Source organism: Schistocerca nitens, chromosome 1 (genome assembly GCF_023898315.1).
Source record: "Schistocerca nitens isolate TAMUIC-IGC-003100 chromosome 1, iqSchNite1.1, whole genome shotgun sequence".
In the NCBI taxonomy this organism is placed as follows: Eukaryota; Metazoa; Arthropoda; class Insecta; order Orthoptera; family Acrididae; genus Schistocerca; species Schistocerca nitens.
In genome coordinates, this window is record NC_064614.1 from 401,850,488 (window position 1) to 401,864,970 (window position 14,483).

At 42.0% G+C, this 14,483-nt stretch overlaps 1 protein-coding gene across 1 annotated transcript in view; it reads left to right on the forward strand.

The window, feature by feature from the left end:
* The first annotated feature begins 1,735 nt into the window (after nt 1-1,735).
* LOC126249583 (pyrimidodiazepine synthase-like) overlaps nt 1,736-14,483 on the forward strand; it is a 33,250-nt gene continuing 20,502 nt past the window's right edge. Inside the window, exons 1-2 of the mRNA XM_049951251.1 lie at nt 1,736-1,815; nt 11,658-11,989. Coding sequence (XP_049807208.1) covers nt 1,791-1,815; nt 11,658-11,989 — 357 coding nt within the window. The 5' untranslated portion in view covers nt 1,736-1,790. The remainder of the gene's footprint in view (nt 1,816-11,657; nt 11,990-14,483) is intronic.

The window sequence follows — 14,483 nt, forward strand, 5'->3', positions numbered from 1 at the left end:
CTGGCCGTCAGAGATTGTGCGCACCGATCGTAGTTTACACAGGGGCCGCGGCAGACGCTGCGTCCGCGAGCCATGTGTGAAGTGGGTGGAGGCACTGGCTATTGCAACAAAGGTACTCCGCATCATGTCCACGGCAGTTCGCTGCCCTGTAGGTCACTATTATTTAGCTCTAGACATTATTTGCCATGTACGGCCTTGATGATATTTTGAAACCCCTCCCCCCCCCCCCCCCCCCCCCAACGTGTGTAGATAGACCGTTCTCGCTAGATCACACGTATGACTTTACTCCCACTTCGTTAAAGTACGAGATTATTTCTTCCACCTTCTTCGAAATTACAAGATTTGAACTTACTGGCAGCTCCATTGCACTTTAGTACGTTGTACATTAAGAACGGTAATTATATATCTGCATTGGTGCCAAAGTGGCGTGACACTTGCAGCTAATTTGCACACCAGCATATTGTAAAAGAAAACCATTAACGTTATTTTCGAGATATTTAATGCGAGTAATGCCCCATTAAATAAATGTTTTTCCGTAAATGAACCGAAGATATTATTCTTACTATTAATGTTTCCTTCTTACTGAATACTGTAACTTTGACAAACGTTAAAATATATCTAATTCTGGTCGTTTGTTGGCAGTTGTTTCAATGTGCCTCAGAAGCTACGTTGCAGCAAAAATGTGGGGAAGAATAATTTTGATAACTGTACAGCAACTGAGGCTTGTTTCACATATTTCCAGTGATATTGCTCCACGCTCATATAGGCCACATTTTACCAGTTCAGAAACGTGGTCGGGTACAGCTTATACCTTATTAGGTACCTTTTGTTGTTATAAATAGTGGAGAACCTGAAAAAATTCGCCAGGCTGCGTGTTTTTCCTGAGATTAAATATCTGTTTCTCTATAACATATGGCTTCAGTTCTGAAGGAAAATCTCGAAAGTGTGGCTAGGAGGTCATGTTTCAGTATTTTCGATGTTAATTGTATAAGGAATATCATATGAAATGACATGCGACTAAGTATGTCTGCAGCATAGCTACGACCTAAACATTTAGATTAAAAGGTCCACTTCATATTACTTCATTCTGTTTGAAAAAAAAAAAAAAAACATTAACAATGCAACTAGGTTTTCCGTAGATAATTCACAATCACCATTTGTAGCGCAAACGCTATGACTTTCCATGAATTTCTACAGCATAACCTCCGAAATACTACTCACTAGAAAATTTAAGAGCATCAGTGTTTTAGATACATATTCCTTCTTAGTGGCAGCTTCACCTTGGCCTTCAACTTCACCCTTCAAACTGGTTTGCGCTCCCTGAATAGCTGCGCATCCTAACTTGAAATCCTTACTTCACTTGGCCATAGCGAAACGACGAAAAGTTACACAACCACACGTAATACCTAGACAAACGAGTAGCAGCTAGACAGCCGTAGTGCAATACATAGCCGATTCGTCGCATGCGATTCATCAGAATGGTTGGAAATTATAAGCGATCGATCTGAGATTTTCCACACTCACGTGCGATCTACGGCCAGATGGTGCGACCTGCTGCGATCCGCCTTTCTTGTGTTCATCCTTCTACGTGACTCAGCATTTAAAGAAAGTAACCGCATTTTAGCCGTGTCAGGCCAAACACGGGTTATCATTTTGACCGTGACTGCGCGAAAGACCTTGAACCGACCTACACGAGATACGTACGGTTCCTTTATAAGAACTGCCGACAGCGAGTATCACAGACATTCTGCCGCAGTTTGTTGGACACATACTTTTCACGAGAGTCAGTTATGGGCGTGAAGTTCCTTAAGAAGGGTGAGTGAAGTACTATACCTGATTTAAAACCTATTCGATCAAGACCTCCGTACACTTACACTGAAGTATTGCTGGAAATAATTCTTGTATGCATGCGTCTGAAGTTTTCGTGACAGGGATGAGTATCAACGTGTTGAGCAAAAACTTTTCTCGGTTTTATTACCACCAAAACCCTCATTTGCATATAAGAAGTGACGCAGCAAGGAGCCCGAGAAGGTTTTAATGTTTTGACGTACCGCGAAATATTATTGTGTCTCTGTCGCCAGATATTTATCTCAATATTATTAGCATCATCAGCATCCCCATGTGTCCTGCACTACAGGCAGGTCTTTCACTGAGAGCTCATTCTCTTCCATTTTTTTCCTCATTCCATCTTTCTTTGTTGTTTAGCAGAGTGAGGAATATGTTTTGAAGCAGTCTCTGTCTTTGAACTTTTGACGGTTCACAATTTCTAATAAAGTACTCTTTCTTATTATACAGTTCTCATTGAGTAGGTAAGTCAGTCTATTTTGTTACTCTTGATTATTTTGATTAACAGTCATTTCTCTTTCACCTTTTACGTAGCTTCACATTCTTTGTTTTGTCTTCCCATCTGTAGTTTCCTCCAGGCAAACTGTTAAAAGGCTTTAAAGCGCAAGTCATTGCCTTTCCACAGGCCGAGACTTCTTACGAAACACTTCATCAGTCTTTTCCTCTGATGCTCCTCCAAAGGGCCCACAAAATTTTATTTACTCGTAAAGGACTTCATTTGCCGTTGCTGTCTTTATTTTCACTTCTCCATCGCATCTAGTATTACACTTTTTAACATCCTAAATACTTTTAAATATCGTTTTGCTTAAGCATTACTCTTTAAATTGTCACATCCATTTCGTTTTTTCCTCTATTTATCATTATTTTCTACGTCTTTTTAACATGTGTTTTCGTACCACGCTTTTCAAAGTTGTCTTCCAGTTCTTCCATACTACTAATGACTGTCATCTCTTCTTCAGCTAATAAGTATCAGCAGCAAATATTTTGTGTATGAGCTACCTTCTGCCTACTGCAAGGCCCTCATGAAGAAAACTCTTTACCGTTTCCTCCAAATAAATACTGAATAAACTCTGTGGCTAATATCATTCTTGAAACTTCCTGGCATATTAAAACTGTGTGCCGCACCGAGACTCGAACTCGGGACCTTTGCCTTTCGCGGGCAAGTGCTCTACCATCTGAGCTACCCAAGCAGGACTCAAGCCCCGTCCTCACAGCTTTACTTCTGCCACGAATATTCTGTTCAAGAATCACAAGAGCCGGAAGTACACTTTGAAAATGCCGAGAGATACGGGATGATTTCAGGTAGATTACAACATAGTCAGAGATTCAGAAATCAGAGACTGAATTGCAAGACGTACCACGAAGTAGAAATACACTAAGTGATCAAAAACATCCGGACACCTGGCTGAAAATGACTCACAAGTTCGTGGTGCCCTCCATCGGTAATGCTGGAAATCAATATGGTGTTGGCCCATCCTTAGCCTTCATGACAGCTTCCACTCTCACAGGCATACGTTCAATCAGGTGCTGGAAGCTTTCTTGGGTAATGACAGCCCATTCTTCAAGGAGTGCTGCATTGAGGAGCGGTATCGATGTCAGTCGGACAGACCTGACACGAAGTCGGCGTTCCAATACATCCCAAAGGTGTTCTTTAGGTTTTAGGTCAGGACTATGTGCAGGCCAATCCATTAGAGGGATGTTATTGTCGTGTAACCGTCACAGGTCGTGGATTGTGAACAGGTGCTAGATCGTGTTGAAAGATGCAATCGCCATTCCCGGGTTGCTCTTCAACAGTGGGAAGCAAGGAGGTGCTTAAAACATCAATGTAGATAGTGCCACGCAAAACAACAAGGGGTGCATGTCCCCCCCCCCCATGAAAATCACGACCACAACATAACACCATCGCCTCCGAATTTTACTGTTGGCACTACATACGCTGGCAAAAGACGTTCACCGGGAATTCACCATACCCACATCCTGCCATCGGATGGCCAAATTGTGTACTGCGATTCCTCACTCCACACAACGTTTTTCCACTGGTCTATCGTCCAATGTTTACGCTTCTTACAGCAAGCGAGCTGTCGTTTGGCATGTACTGGCGTTATGTGTGGTTTATGAGCAGCCGCTCGACCATGAAATCCAAGTTTTCTCACCTCCCGCCTAACTGTCATAGTATTTGCAGTAGATCCTGATGCAGTTTGAAATTCCTGTATGATGGTCTGGATAAACGTCTGCCTATAACACTTTACGAACCTCTTCAACAGTCGGCGGTCTCTGTTAGTCAACAGATGAGGTCGGTCTGTACGAATTTGTGCTGTAAGTGTCCCTTCACGTTTCCACCTGACAAACACATCGGAAACAGTGGACCTAGGGATGTTTAGAGTGTGGAAATCACGCGTACAGACGTATGACACAAGTGACAGCCAATCACTTGTCCACGTTCAAAGTCCGTGAGTTCCGCGGGGCACTCCATTTTGCTCTATCACGATATCTAGTGACTACGAGGTCGCTGACATGATGTACCTGCCAATAGGTGGCAGCACAATGCACCTAATACGAAACTCTATGTGTTTGGGGGTGTCTGGATACTTTTGATCACATGGTGCAGACTCAGATCATAATTTAGTAGTGATGAAGAGTAGGCTGAAGTTTGAGAGGTTAGTCAGGAAGAATCAATACGGGGGATACGGAGGTACTAAGGAATGAAGAGATGTGCTTAAAGTTATCTAAGGCTACAGGTACTGCAATAAGGAATCGCGCAATAGGCAGTAAAATGGAAGGGGAGTGTACATCTCTAAAAACGGCAAACACAGATGTGGAAAAGAAAAACTTAGGCACAAAGAAGGCAACTGCGATGAAACCATAGGTAACAGAAGAAATACTTCAGTCGATCAATGAAAAGGGAAGTTCAAGAATACTGAAATACAAGCCGCTGAGGACCGAAATAAACAGGAAGTGCAGGGGAGCTAAGACGAAACGGATGCATGAAAAATGTGAAGAAATCGAAAAAGAAATGATTGTCGGAAAGACTGACTCAGCATATAGGAAAGTCAAAATAACCTTCGGTGAAACTAAAAGCAAGCGTGATAACATTAAGAGTGCAACGGGACTCCGCTGTCAAATGCAGAGGAGAGAGCGGATAGGTCGAAAGAGTACATTGAAGGCCCCTATGACGGGAAAGATTTGTCTGATGTGATAGAAGAAGAAACAGGAGTAGATTTAGAAGAGGTAGGAGATCCAGCATTAGATTAAAAATTTAACAGAACTTTAGAACACTTAAGATCAAATAAGGCAGAAGGGATAGATAACATTCCGTCATAATTTCTAAAATTATTGGGGGAACTGACAACAAAACGGCTATTCACGTTGGTACGTAGAATGTTGGCCTATCAGTCGGGAGATATACCATCTGACTTTTGGAAAAGTATCATCCATAGAGTTCCGAAGACTGCAAGAGCTGACAAGTGCCAGAATTATTGCACATTCAGTTTAACAGCTCATGTATCCAAGTTGCCGACAACAGTTATGTACAGAAAAATTGAAAAGAAAATTGAGGATGTTTTAGACGACGATCAGTCTGGCTTTAGGAAAGGTAAAGGCACCAGAGAGGCAATTCTGACGTTGCGGCTGATAATGGAAGCAAGACTAAAGTCGACCTGGGAAAAGCGTTCGACAGTGGCAAATGGTGCAAGATGTTCTAAATTCTGAGGAAAATAGGGTGAAACTGTGAGGAGAGACAGGTAATATACGACATGTACAAGAGCTAAGACGGAATAATCAGAGTTGAAGACCAACAACGAAGTGCTCGGATTAAAAAGGATCGCCCCTACTGTGCAGTCTATATCTACATCTACGTGGATACTCCGCAAATCACATTTAAGTATCTGGCAGATCGTTCATCGAACCACCTTCACAGTTCTCTATTATTTCAATTTCGTATAGTACACGGAAAGGACGAACACCTATATCTTTCCGTACTAGCTCTGATTTTCCTTATTTTATCGTCGTGATCGTTTCTCCCTATGTAGGTCGGTGTCAACAAAATATTTTCGCATTCGGAGGAGAAAATTTGTGATTGGAATTCCGTGAGAAGATTCCGTCGCAACGAAAAACACCTTTCTTTTAATGATGTCCAGCCCAAATTCTGTATCATTTCTGTGACACTCTCTCCCATATTTCTCGATAATACAAAACGTGCTGCCCTTCTTTGAACTTTTTTGATGTACTCCGTCAGTCCTACCTGGTAAGGATCCTACACCGCGCAGCAGTATTCTAAAAGAGGACGGACAAACATAGTGCAGGCAGTCTCCTTAGTAGATCTACGCATCGAAAAAGCAATGATGAAAATAAAATAAAGGTTCAGGAGTGGATTTAAAATTCAAGGTGAAACGATATCAACGATACGATTCGCTGGTTACATTGCTGTCCTCAGTGAAAGTGACAAAGAATTACAGATCTGCTGAAAGGAATGACCAGTATAATGAGTGCAGAATACGGATTGAGAGTAAATCGAAGAAAGACAAAAGCAATGCGAAGTAGCAGAAATAAGAACAGCGAGGAACTTGGCATCAAGACTGATGGACATGAAGTAGATGAAGTTAACGAACTCCACTATCTAGGCAGCAAAGTAAACAATGATTAACGGAGCGAGGAGGGCATCAAAGCATACTTTCCCTGGCAAAAACTGCATTTCTGGCCAATAGAAGTCTACTAATATCAAACATAGGCCTTAATTTAAGTAAGAAATGTCATAGAATGTACGTTTGGACCACAGCACTGTATGGTAGCGAAATATGGACTGTGGGGAAACCGGAACAGAAGAGAATCGAAGCATTTGAGTTGTGGTGCTACAGACGAATGTTGATGAGGTGAGGAATGACGAGGTTCTGCGCAGATCCGGAGAGGAAAGCGTTATATGGAAAACACTGACAAGAAGAAGAAACAGGATGATAGGACATCTGTTAAGTCATAAGAAAATGACTTCCATAGTACTAGAGGAAGCTGTAGAGGGTAAAAACTGTAAAGGAAGACGGAGAATGGTATGCATCCACTAAATAACTGAGGATGTAGTAGGCTGCAAGTGAAACTCTGAGATGAAGACGTTGGCACAGGAGAGGAAGTCGTGGCGGACGCATCAAGTCAGTCAGAAGATTGATAAATGGAAGAAAAAGTAGCAATGGCCCGGATGGCAAATGTTCGTCAGAGACAGGCGTATCGTCAGTAGTGCCAGTCGGAAATGTGGCAGCACTGCTGTTATTGTCTATGTACGTACATGATCTGTCGGAAACGGTGAGCAGCGGTCTGTGGCTGTTTGCTGATGATGTTATGGTGTACGCGAAGCAATCTCTTTGAGCAACTGTAGAACGGTATAGGACTTAGACTTAGACAGGGTGTCTATTTGGTGTGATGAGTGGCAACTTGTTCTAAATGTAGAAAAATGTAAGTTAACCCTGATGAGTAGGAAAACAATCCCGCAATCTTCGATTACAGCATTAGTAGCATGCTACCTGAAGCAGATGTTCAAATGTGTGTGAAATCTTATGGGACTTAACAGCTAAGGTCATCAGTCCATAAGCTTACACACTACTTAACCTAAATTATCCTAAGGACAAACACAGACACCTATGCTCGAGGGAGGACTCGAACCTCCGCCGGGAAACGATTAGTGGTGGTAAAAAGTACCCTCCGCCACTCACTGTACTGTGGCTTGCTGAGTACGTATGTAGATGTACACGAAGATATAGATGTAGAATGCGATATCGTCAATGTAGGATGGCCCTCTGGCCTAAATTCCTGCCTTCCGTGTCAGAGACGCAATGTGCGACTCCATGCTCATTCGGATATTAGATATTTCCCTGTGTTTCCAGCGAGGTTAGATCACATATACATGACCTCGTGGGTCCTCAACCGCCTTCAAAAGGCTACATGTATCTATTTACGGCACTTGGCAGATGCTCGAGATGGGCAGAAGCTATTCAGTCACGGACAAATCCGCCGAGAGGATTGCGAAGACGTTCGTCGCAAATTGGTTAGTACACTTCGGCTCTCCATATTACAATAGACCAAGATAGGCAATTTGAGGCCAATCTTTTCAACGAATTGTCTAAAGTGCGCGATTTCGAACGCCACCACACAACAAGAAACACAGCTGGCATTCAACTTGGAAGACTGCTGTCATATGTCGCAAGAAAAGTGGGTGGAAATGCTTCCTATGGTTCTTTTTGGAATGATGGACGGCTTTAAATCTAACATCGGTGCGTCGTTAGCTGAAATGGTTTGGGAGGAGCCACTGAGAATTCAGGCAGACTATCTAGCAACCGTATCACTGCCAAATCAGACTGAACTACCGCTATTGGTACAGCAAATTCGGCAACATCTAACAAAGATCCAGCGACCACTTGCTACACATCGCAGCAAATACCCGGTTTTATACACAAAGCATTGGTAGGACAGCTCCCATATCATGCACTGGTTTAGTTTGATCCCCTCTTTTGCCTCAACACACCAGACCTTTCCAAGTGTTGCGACGTAATGGTAAATGCAGCAAGCGGCAAGGAAGCGGTATGGTGTATGCTGTCGCCATCTTTGAACAGCACACTAACCACGGATACGCAGTGCGCTAACACACCCACGCAGCCATCGATTACGCCCAATCGTCCACCATCTGTCACGCTTTCGGTCACATATGCTGGTGCCGCGACCAACTGTCCATACGAGAACCGGACGAGAAGTTACATTCAATACCCCTTACATCCTGGGTGCTACGTACTTTAGAGGGAAAGAGGACGGAGGGGGTGAGGGATATAAAAATAATCTATCGGTCTAGTAGCTTTTCTTCCCATAGTAAAACTGATTGTCATTAAACGTTAAATTAGCGTTGGTATTTATGTGTGGTTATTAATATCACTTGCATTTTCATTATATAAGCTATCAAACCGTAGTAGATAAATTGTTCTACTCTGGTAGTCTAGATTTAGAAATTTCTCTTATAAAATGATGTATTAGAAATTGAAAGCGGAAGACAAACTTTCACAATAAGAGCCCTGGATTACTACCTGTTTCAGTCGATGTTCGCCGAGGTTCAATAATTGAACTTATAATTTCCCGACCCAATATCATGCCATGCAAATCCACCCATTAAGCAGAAAATGACTTAGAAGCCTAATGGATCTAAGAATATTCAGTGACTGGTTTAAAGAAAACGAATTAGCTGTAAATGAGGATAAAACTGAGAACATTTCATTTAGATTAATTAATTCTAATACTGACTGTATAACTGTCAAACTGATAGGTATGAAATTGGACAGTAAATTATCATAAGACCATTACGCATACTTTTTATTTATTAGGCTACCAAGACTACCAAGAGTCACGTACTTAATAAGTAAACTTCGGGTATTCGTATGTGTTTACGAAAATGCTGCTTAACTTGTACTATGCATGTCTTCACAGCGGTAGAATATGCTCATGCTGTTGTGGGGTAGGCCTACCTCTTTTGGGACAAAAAAAATTATCATGTGACTGAAGACGACAATGAGTCTACTGGAAGTATCTTAGAAACGATGTAACCTATACGCCAGCTTTTAAAAGAACTGGGTTTCTGGACAGTGCCCTTATTATTTACGCTCATTTGCCTAGTGTACATGAAAAAATCAAACAAATATAAGTTAAGATGTCCAATTCATCAACATAAAAGTCTTCACAGTCAAAAAATAGATCAGATCAATACCATACTTAGTAAAATCCAGAAAATTTACACATATCTAGGCACCGCTTCAAGTGCGTACTGTCCCATTAAAGATTTTCATAACTAGCTAAAGAAAGACGTTTTATGTAGTTAAAGAATTCACAGACTGCACAAAAAAAGACATAACGGTTTTTTGTATTTAAATTAGTATGTCAGCTTTTATGTTTTTATTGTTATCCGTATTATAGTTACGTAGCTCACGTAGTGTTGTCCTAATACTGTGTTTATTGTTATAAAGTTTACATTGTTTTTCACAGTGATGCGCGTAGCTTTCTTTGCACAAACTATGCTGAAATCGATAGCATGCATATGTTCGAAGATGGATGAACAACCTGAAAAACTTAAAATCAGATTGGCTAATGTATCGCAAACCTTAAAACCATCTGACCTGTAGTCTAACACCTTTGTATACCGTCTGACCTGTAGACTAACACCTTTGTATGTTTATACGCACGATGACGTTTTGACTATCTTAAATGCTACAAAAGCATACCTAGACATTACTAACTGACACTGACGGTTTGTATACCGTGTTGCCATCAGATAGTAACTGCCTGCTAGTGTTACATGCATGTAGAGGGCGATCTGAATTACATGTCCACTCTGACTACAATTACATATACTATCATTCAGCACTGTACACTACCTTCCGTTGCAAGATACATCCTGTTACAGGTTACCAAGTGGCCAGTAACCACATCATGACATATTATAGTTCCGATTTTAAAACTATCTTGTAACACAGTGGCTACATTTGTAGGTAAGTGTATATATGTGATATGTTTTAATGTAATTGAAATTACTGTAATTATTGTGCCATATCTCTAACCACATGATCCAGTGCCATGCAAATAACGCTGAAAGATGATCGTAACTGTAACAATAGGAAATGAAATTTTAAGCATCAGTTATGATAGATAATAAAATCATGTCTTTCATACGGCCATTGACAGCTGTTGCCCACAATACACAGCAGATCTACAGGGTGTTACAAAAAGGTACGGCCAAACTTTCAGGAAACATTCCTCACACACAAAGAAAGAAAATATGTTACGTGGACATGTGTCCGGAAACGATTACTTTCCATGTTAGAGATCATTTTATTACTTCTCTTCAAATCACATTAATCATGGAATGGAAACACACAGCAACAGAAAGTACCAGCGTGACTTCAAACACTTTGTTACAGGAAATGTTCAAAATGTCCTCCGTTAGCGAGGATACATGCATCCACCATCCGTCGCATGGAATCCCTTATGCGCTGATGCAGCCCTGGAGAATGGCGTATTGTATCACAGCCGTCCACAATACGAGCACGAAGAGTCTCTACATTTGGTACCGGGGTTGCGTAGACAAGAGCTTTCAAATGCCCCCATAAATGAAAGTCAAGAGGGTTGAGGTCAGGAGAACGTGGAGGCCATGGAATTTGTCCGCCTCTACCAATCCATCGGTCACCGAATCTGTTGTTGAGAAGCGCACGAACACTTCGACTGAAATGTGCAGGAGCTCCATCGTGCATGAACCACATTTTGTGTCGTACTTGCAAAGGCACATGTTCTAGCAGCACAGGTAGTGTATCCCGTATGAAATCATGGCGGTGAATCGAGGAAGTACAGTACATACTGAAGAAACTAAAATGATCTCTAACATGGAAATTAAGCGTTTCCGGACACATGTCCACATAACATATTTTCCTTCTTTGTGTGTGAGGAATGTTTCCTGAAAGTTTGGCCGTACCTTTTTGTAACACCCTGTATAAAGCAGGGGCCCAGATGTCATTTAGCAAAAGTGAGTAGCTGACACGTAATTCTGGCATGGGTTTTACTCAGTCTTCAATAGTCCTAACCCTTACTACTGGCACAATTTACCACACGATTCAATGAAATGTGACAAATCTCAGCATGGTGATACACTTTCGCTTCAGTCCTACCAATTCCTCAGAATAATTCTGAGTGTATTAAAACAAACAGCAGTTTGTGACATGTTCGGGAAAACCTACGACGACTCATCACATGAAACACGTATCTTGCAAACTGCGGCACATTTGGTTCACGTGTGTCGGCAGGTGACCCGCAGCCGCCCCCAGTGGAGGCGGGCAAGCTGCGACTCTACTCCATGCTGTACTGCCCCTTCGCGCAGCGAGCGCGCCTCGTCCTGGCTGCCAAGGGCGTTCCCTTCGAGGTGGTTGACATCAACCTGAAGAACAAGCCGGAGTGGTACAGCAAAGTGCATCCGGAGGCAAAAGTGCCCGCCCTGGAGGTGGGTGGCGGCGAGGTGGTCGTCGAGTCTCTCGACGTATCAGACTATCTGGACCGAAAGTTTCCAGAACCACCACTGTGGTCTGTTGACCAGGAGAAGAATCTTCGCCATAAACAGCTGCTGCAGGCGTTTGGGAAGGTTAGTCGCTTTCGCACAAGAAAATATTCCTTACATAACAAAATGTGCGATTTTCCCGCTTCACGCTGCATTCACATTCCAGAACTGTCTTACACTGAGCTTCAGCCTTTCACAGGCAACGCTGTAAAGCTCTGGGGGCACAATCGATAGGACAAAAAGGAGTTTCTAGAACGAAGTATGAGCCGGTGCGTCATTCGAGCAACACTGGCTCATTTGATGCACGAGTAAGGCACAAATATTTCATTTATTAATGTTTTGATACTACACATTTAATTTTCCACCTCTGATCCTCTCAAGTAGTTAATTATGTTGACTGCACAATGCACATCCTTCTGCAGTACAAACGCATTGTTAAATTATGAAATGCAGCCACAAACTGCTTGTAGGATTGAACAACGGCGATACAATTTATTAGTAACGTACGAAAATATGTGCCGGACCGGGACTCGAATCCGAATTTACAGCTTTTAGCAAGAGGTCGCCTTTTTTTTTCTTTGGAGTCATCAGTTTTCTGACTGGTTTGATGCGGCGACACTCCACGAATTCTTCTCCTTTTCGTCTCATATTTGCACTTGCAACGTATATCCTCAATTATTTGCTGGATGTATTCCAATCTCTGTGTTTCTCTACAGTTTTTTGTCCTCTGCAGATCCCTCTAGTGCCACTGAAGTCATTCCCTGGTGCCTTAATAAATGCCGTATCATCCTGTTCCTTCTTCCTGTCAGTATTTTCCACATATTTCTGTCCTCGACGATTTTGTGCAGAACCTCCTCATTCCTAACCTTATCAGTCCACCTGATTTTCAACATTCGCCTGCAGCACCACATCTTAAATGCTTCGATTCTCTTTGCTCCGTCCGCCATTGGCCATGTTGCTGCCTAGGTAGTAGAATAACTTCATCTACTTCCTGTCAGTCCATCTTGGTGTTAAGTTTCTCGCTGTTCTCATTTCTGCTACTTCTCATCACTTTCGTCTTTCTTCGATTTATTCTCATTCCATATTCCTTACTCATTAGACTGTTAATTCCATTCAACAGAGCCTGCAATTCTTCTTCACTTTTAGTCAGGATAGCAATGTCATCAGTGAATCGTACCACTGATATTCTTTCACCTTGCATTTTAATCCCACTCCTGAGCCCCTTTTTTCCATTTTTCCTGCTTACTTTTTTTCAAAGACGCTACCTCTTTTTTGATTTAACTGTACTCAAAGCAGGAATCACACTCCTATTTTTATTTAGACACTACAATTTTTTAACAGTTTCTCAGTTCTTTAAATAAGAAAAACATCTTTCGGTTTAATTAATTTTTTTTATTTTTTTATTTATTTATCTTTCTATTCTCGGTTTGTTAGTACCATAGTCAGCTATAGGTTGGAGGAGACAAGGTGAGCAAGTGTGGAATCCCGAGGCCTGACCATGACGCCATGCTGCACCCTCACATTGCTCATATTAATTTTATTTATTTACTTATTTCTTGTTTTTGTACACGTATATAAAGAGGAAAATGAAGTGAAAAGTAGACCACCCATATGGGACCCTGGAAATCACGCAGGGTGATAAAGGATGGCAGGCGGGCCGATTTCAGGATGTAGGTGCGTCATGTTTTATTCCGAATCGGGCCGGAACTCACCACGTCGGGAACATGCCCGTTTAGAGGAGGCGTGGTTAAAACGTTGTTAAGATAATTGGCAAAATACGGGCGATAACGGGAACTGTGCGTAGCCTCCGCAAGTTCAGTTTGCATGTATTGCCAAAAATCAAGTAGCGAGTGATGATTATCTCCAGCCCAGCTCTTTATCCAGAGGACCGCCCGAGACTGTTGCAGAAAAATATTCCACCGCTGGGTAAAGACAGGACTCGGAGTCAATAACATGCGGCGACATTCGTAGAAAACACGCGACCCTTTGACGACCCAAATATTCTTACATCAAACTGGCGTATGAAACATGATAGGGCACTGAGACGTACTTATTAGAAATCGAATTACATTTTATAAACGATTACTGAAATAATAGATAACATGTACGAAAGCAGCTTATATCCTAGTTTAGTTTACTGCATACTGCATTTAAATTATAAATAATAAACAATGATATGAAACATAGTCATGATTGAGTCGTTAATAGAACTTAAACAACAATAAGTGCAGCATTATAATAGATTCTATAAAAATATATGTTTGTAGGGTGTAACACTTATTGAACTATACGAAATAAAATCGTCGTAACTTCTGAACGGTTTGCGTTAGGACGTTCAAACTGCACTGTTGGCCGTGGGGCATGCTGGGAATTAGTATGCGCATGCGCACGCACCTTCTTGTTGTAGGCCATTTGCACGTGAAAATGTCACGGTACAGCGTGCGTGAGCGTATACCAGTTGTGAAAGCCTGGTACGCGAGCAATAACAGCCCAACTGCAGCTACAAGGAAGTTTGCGAGCTAGTTCAAGCTGAAGACAGCCGGCCCAAGTGTGCGAACAAGTTGATTCGCAAGTTTGA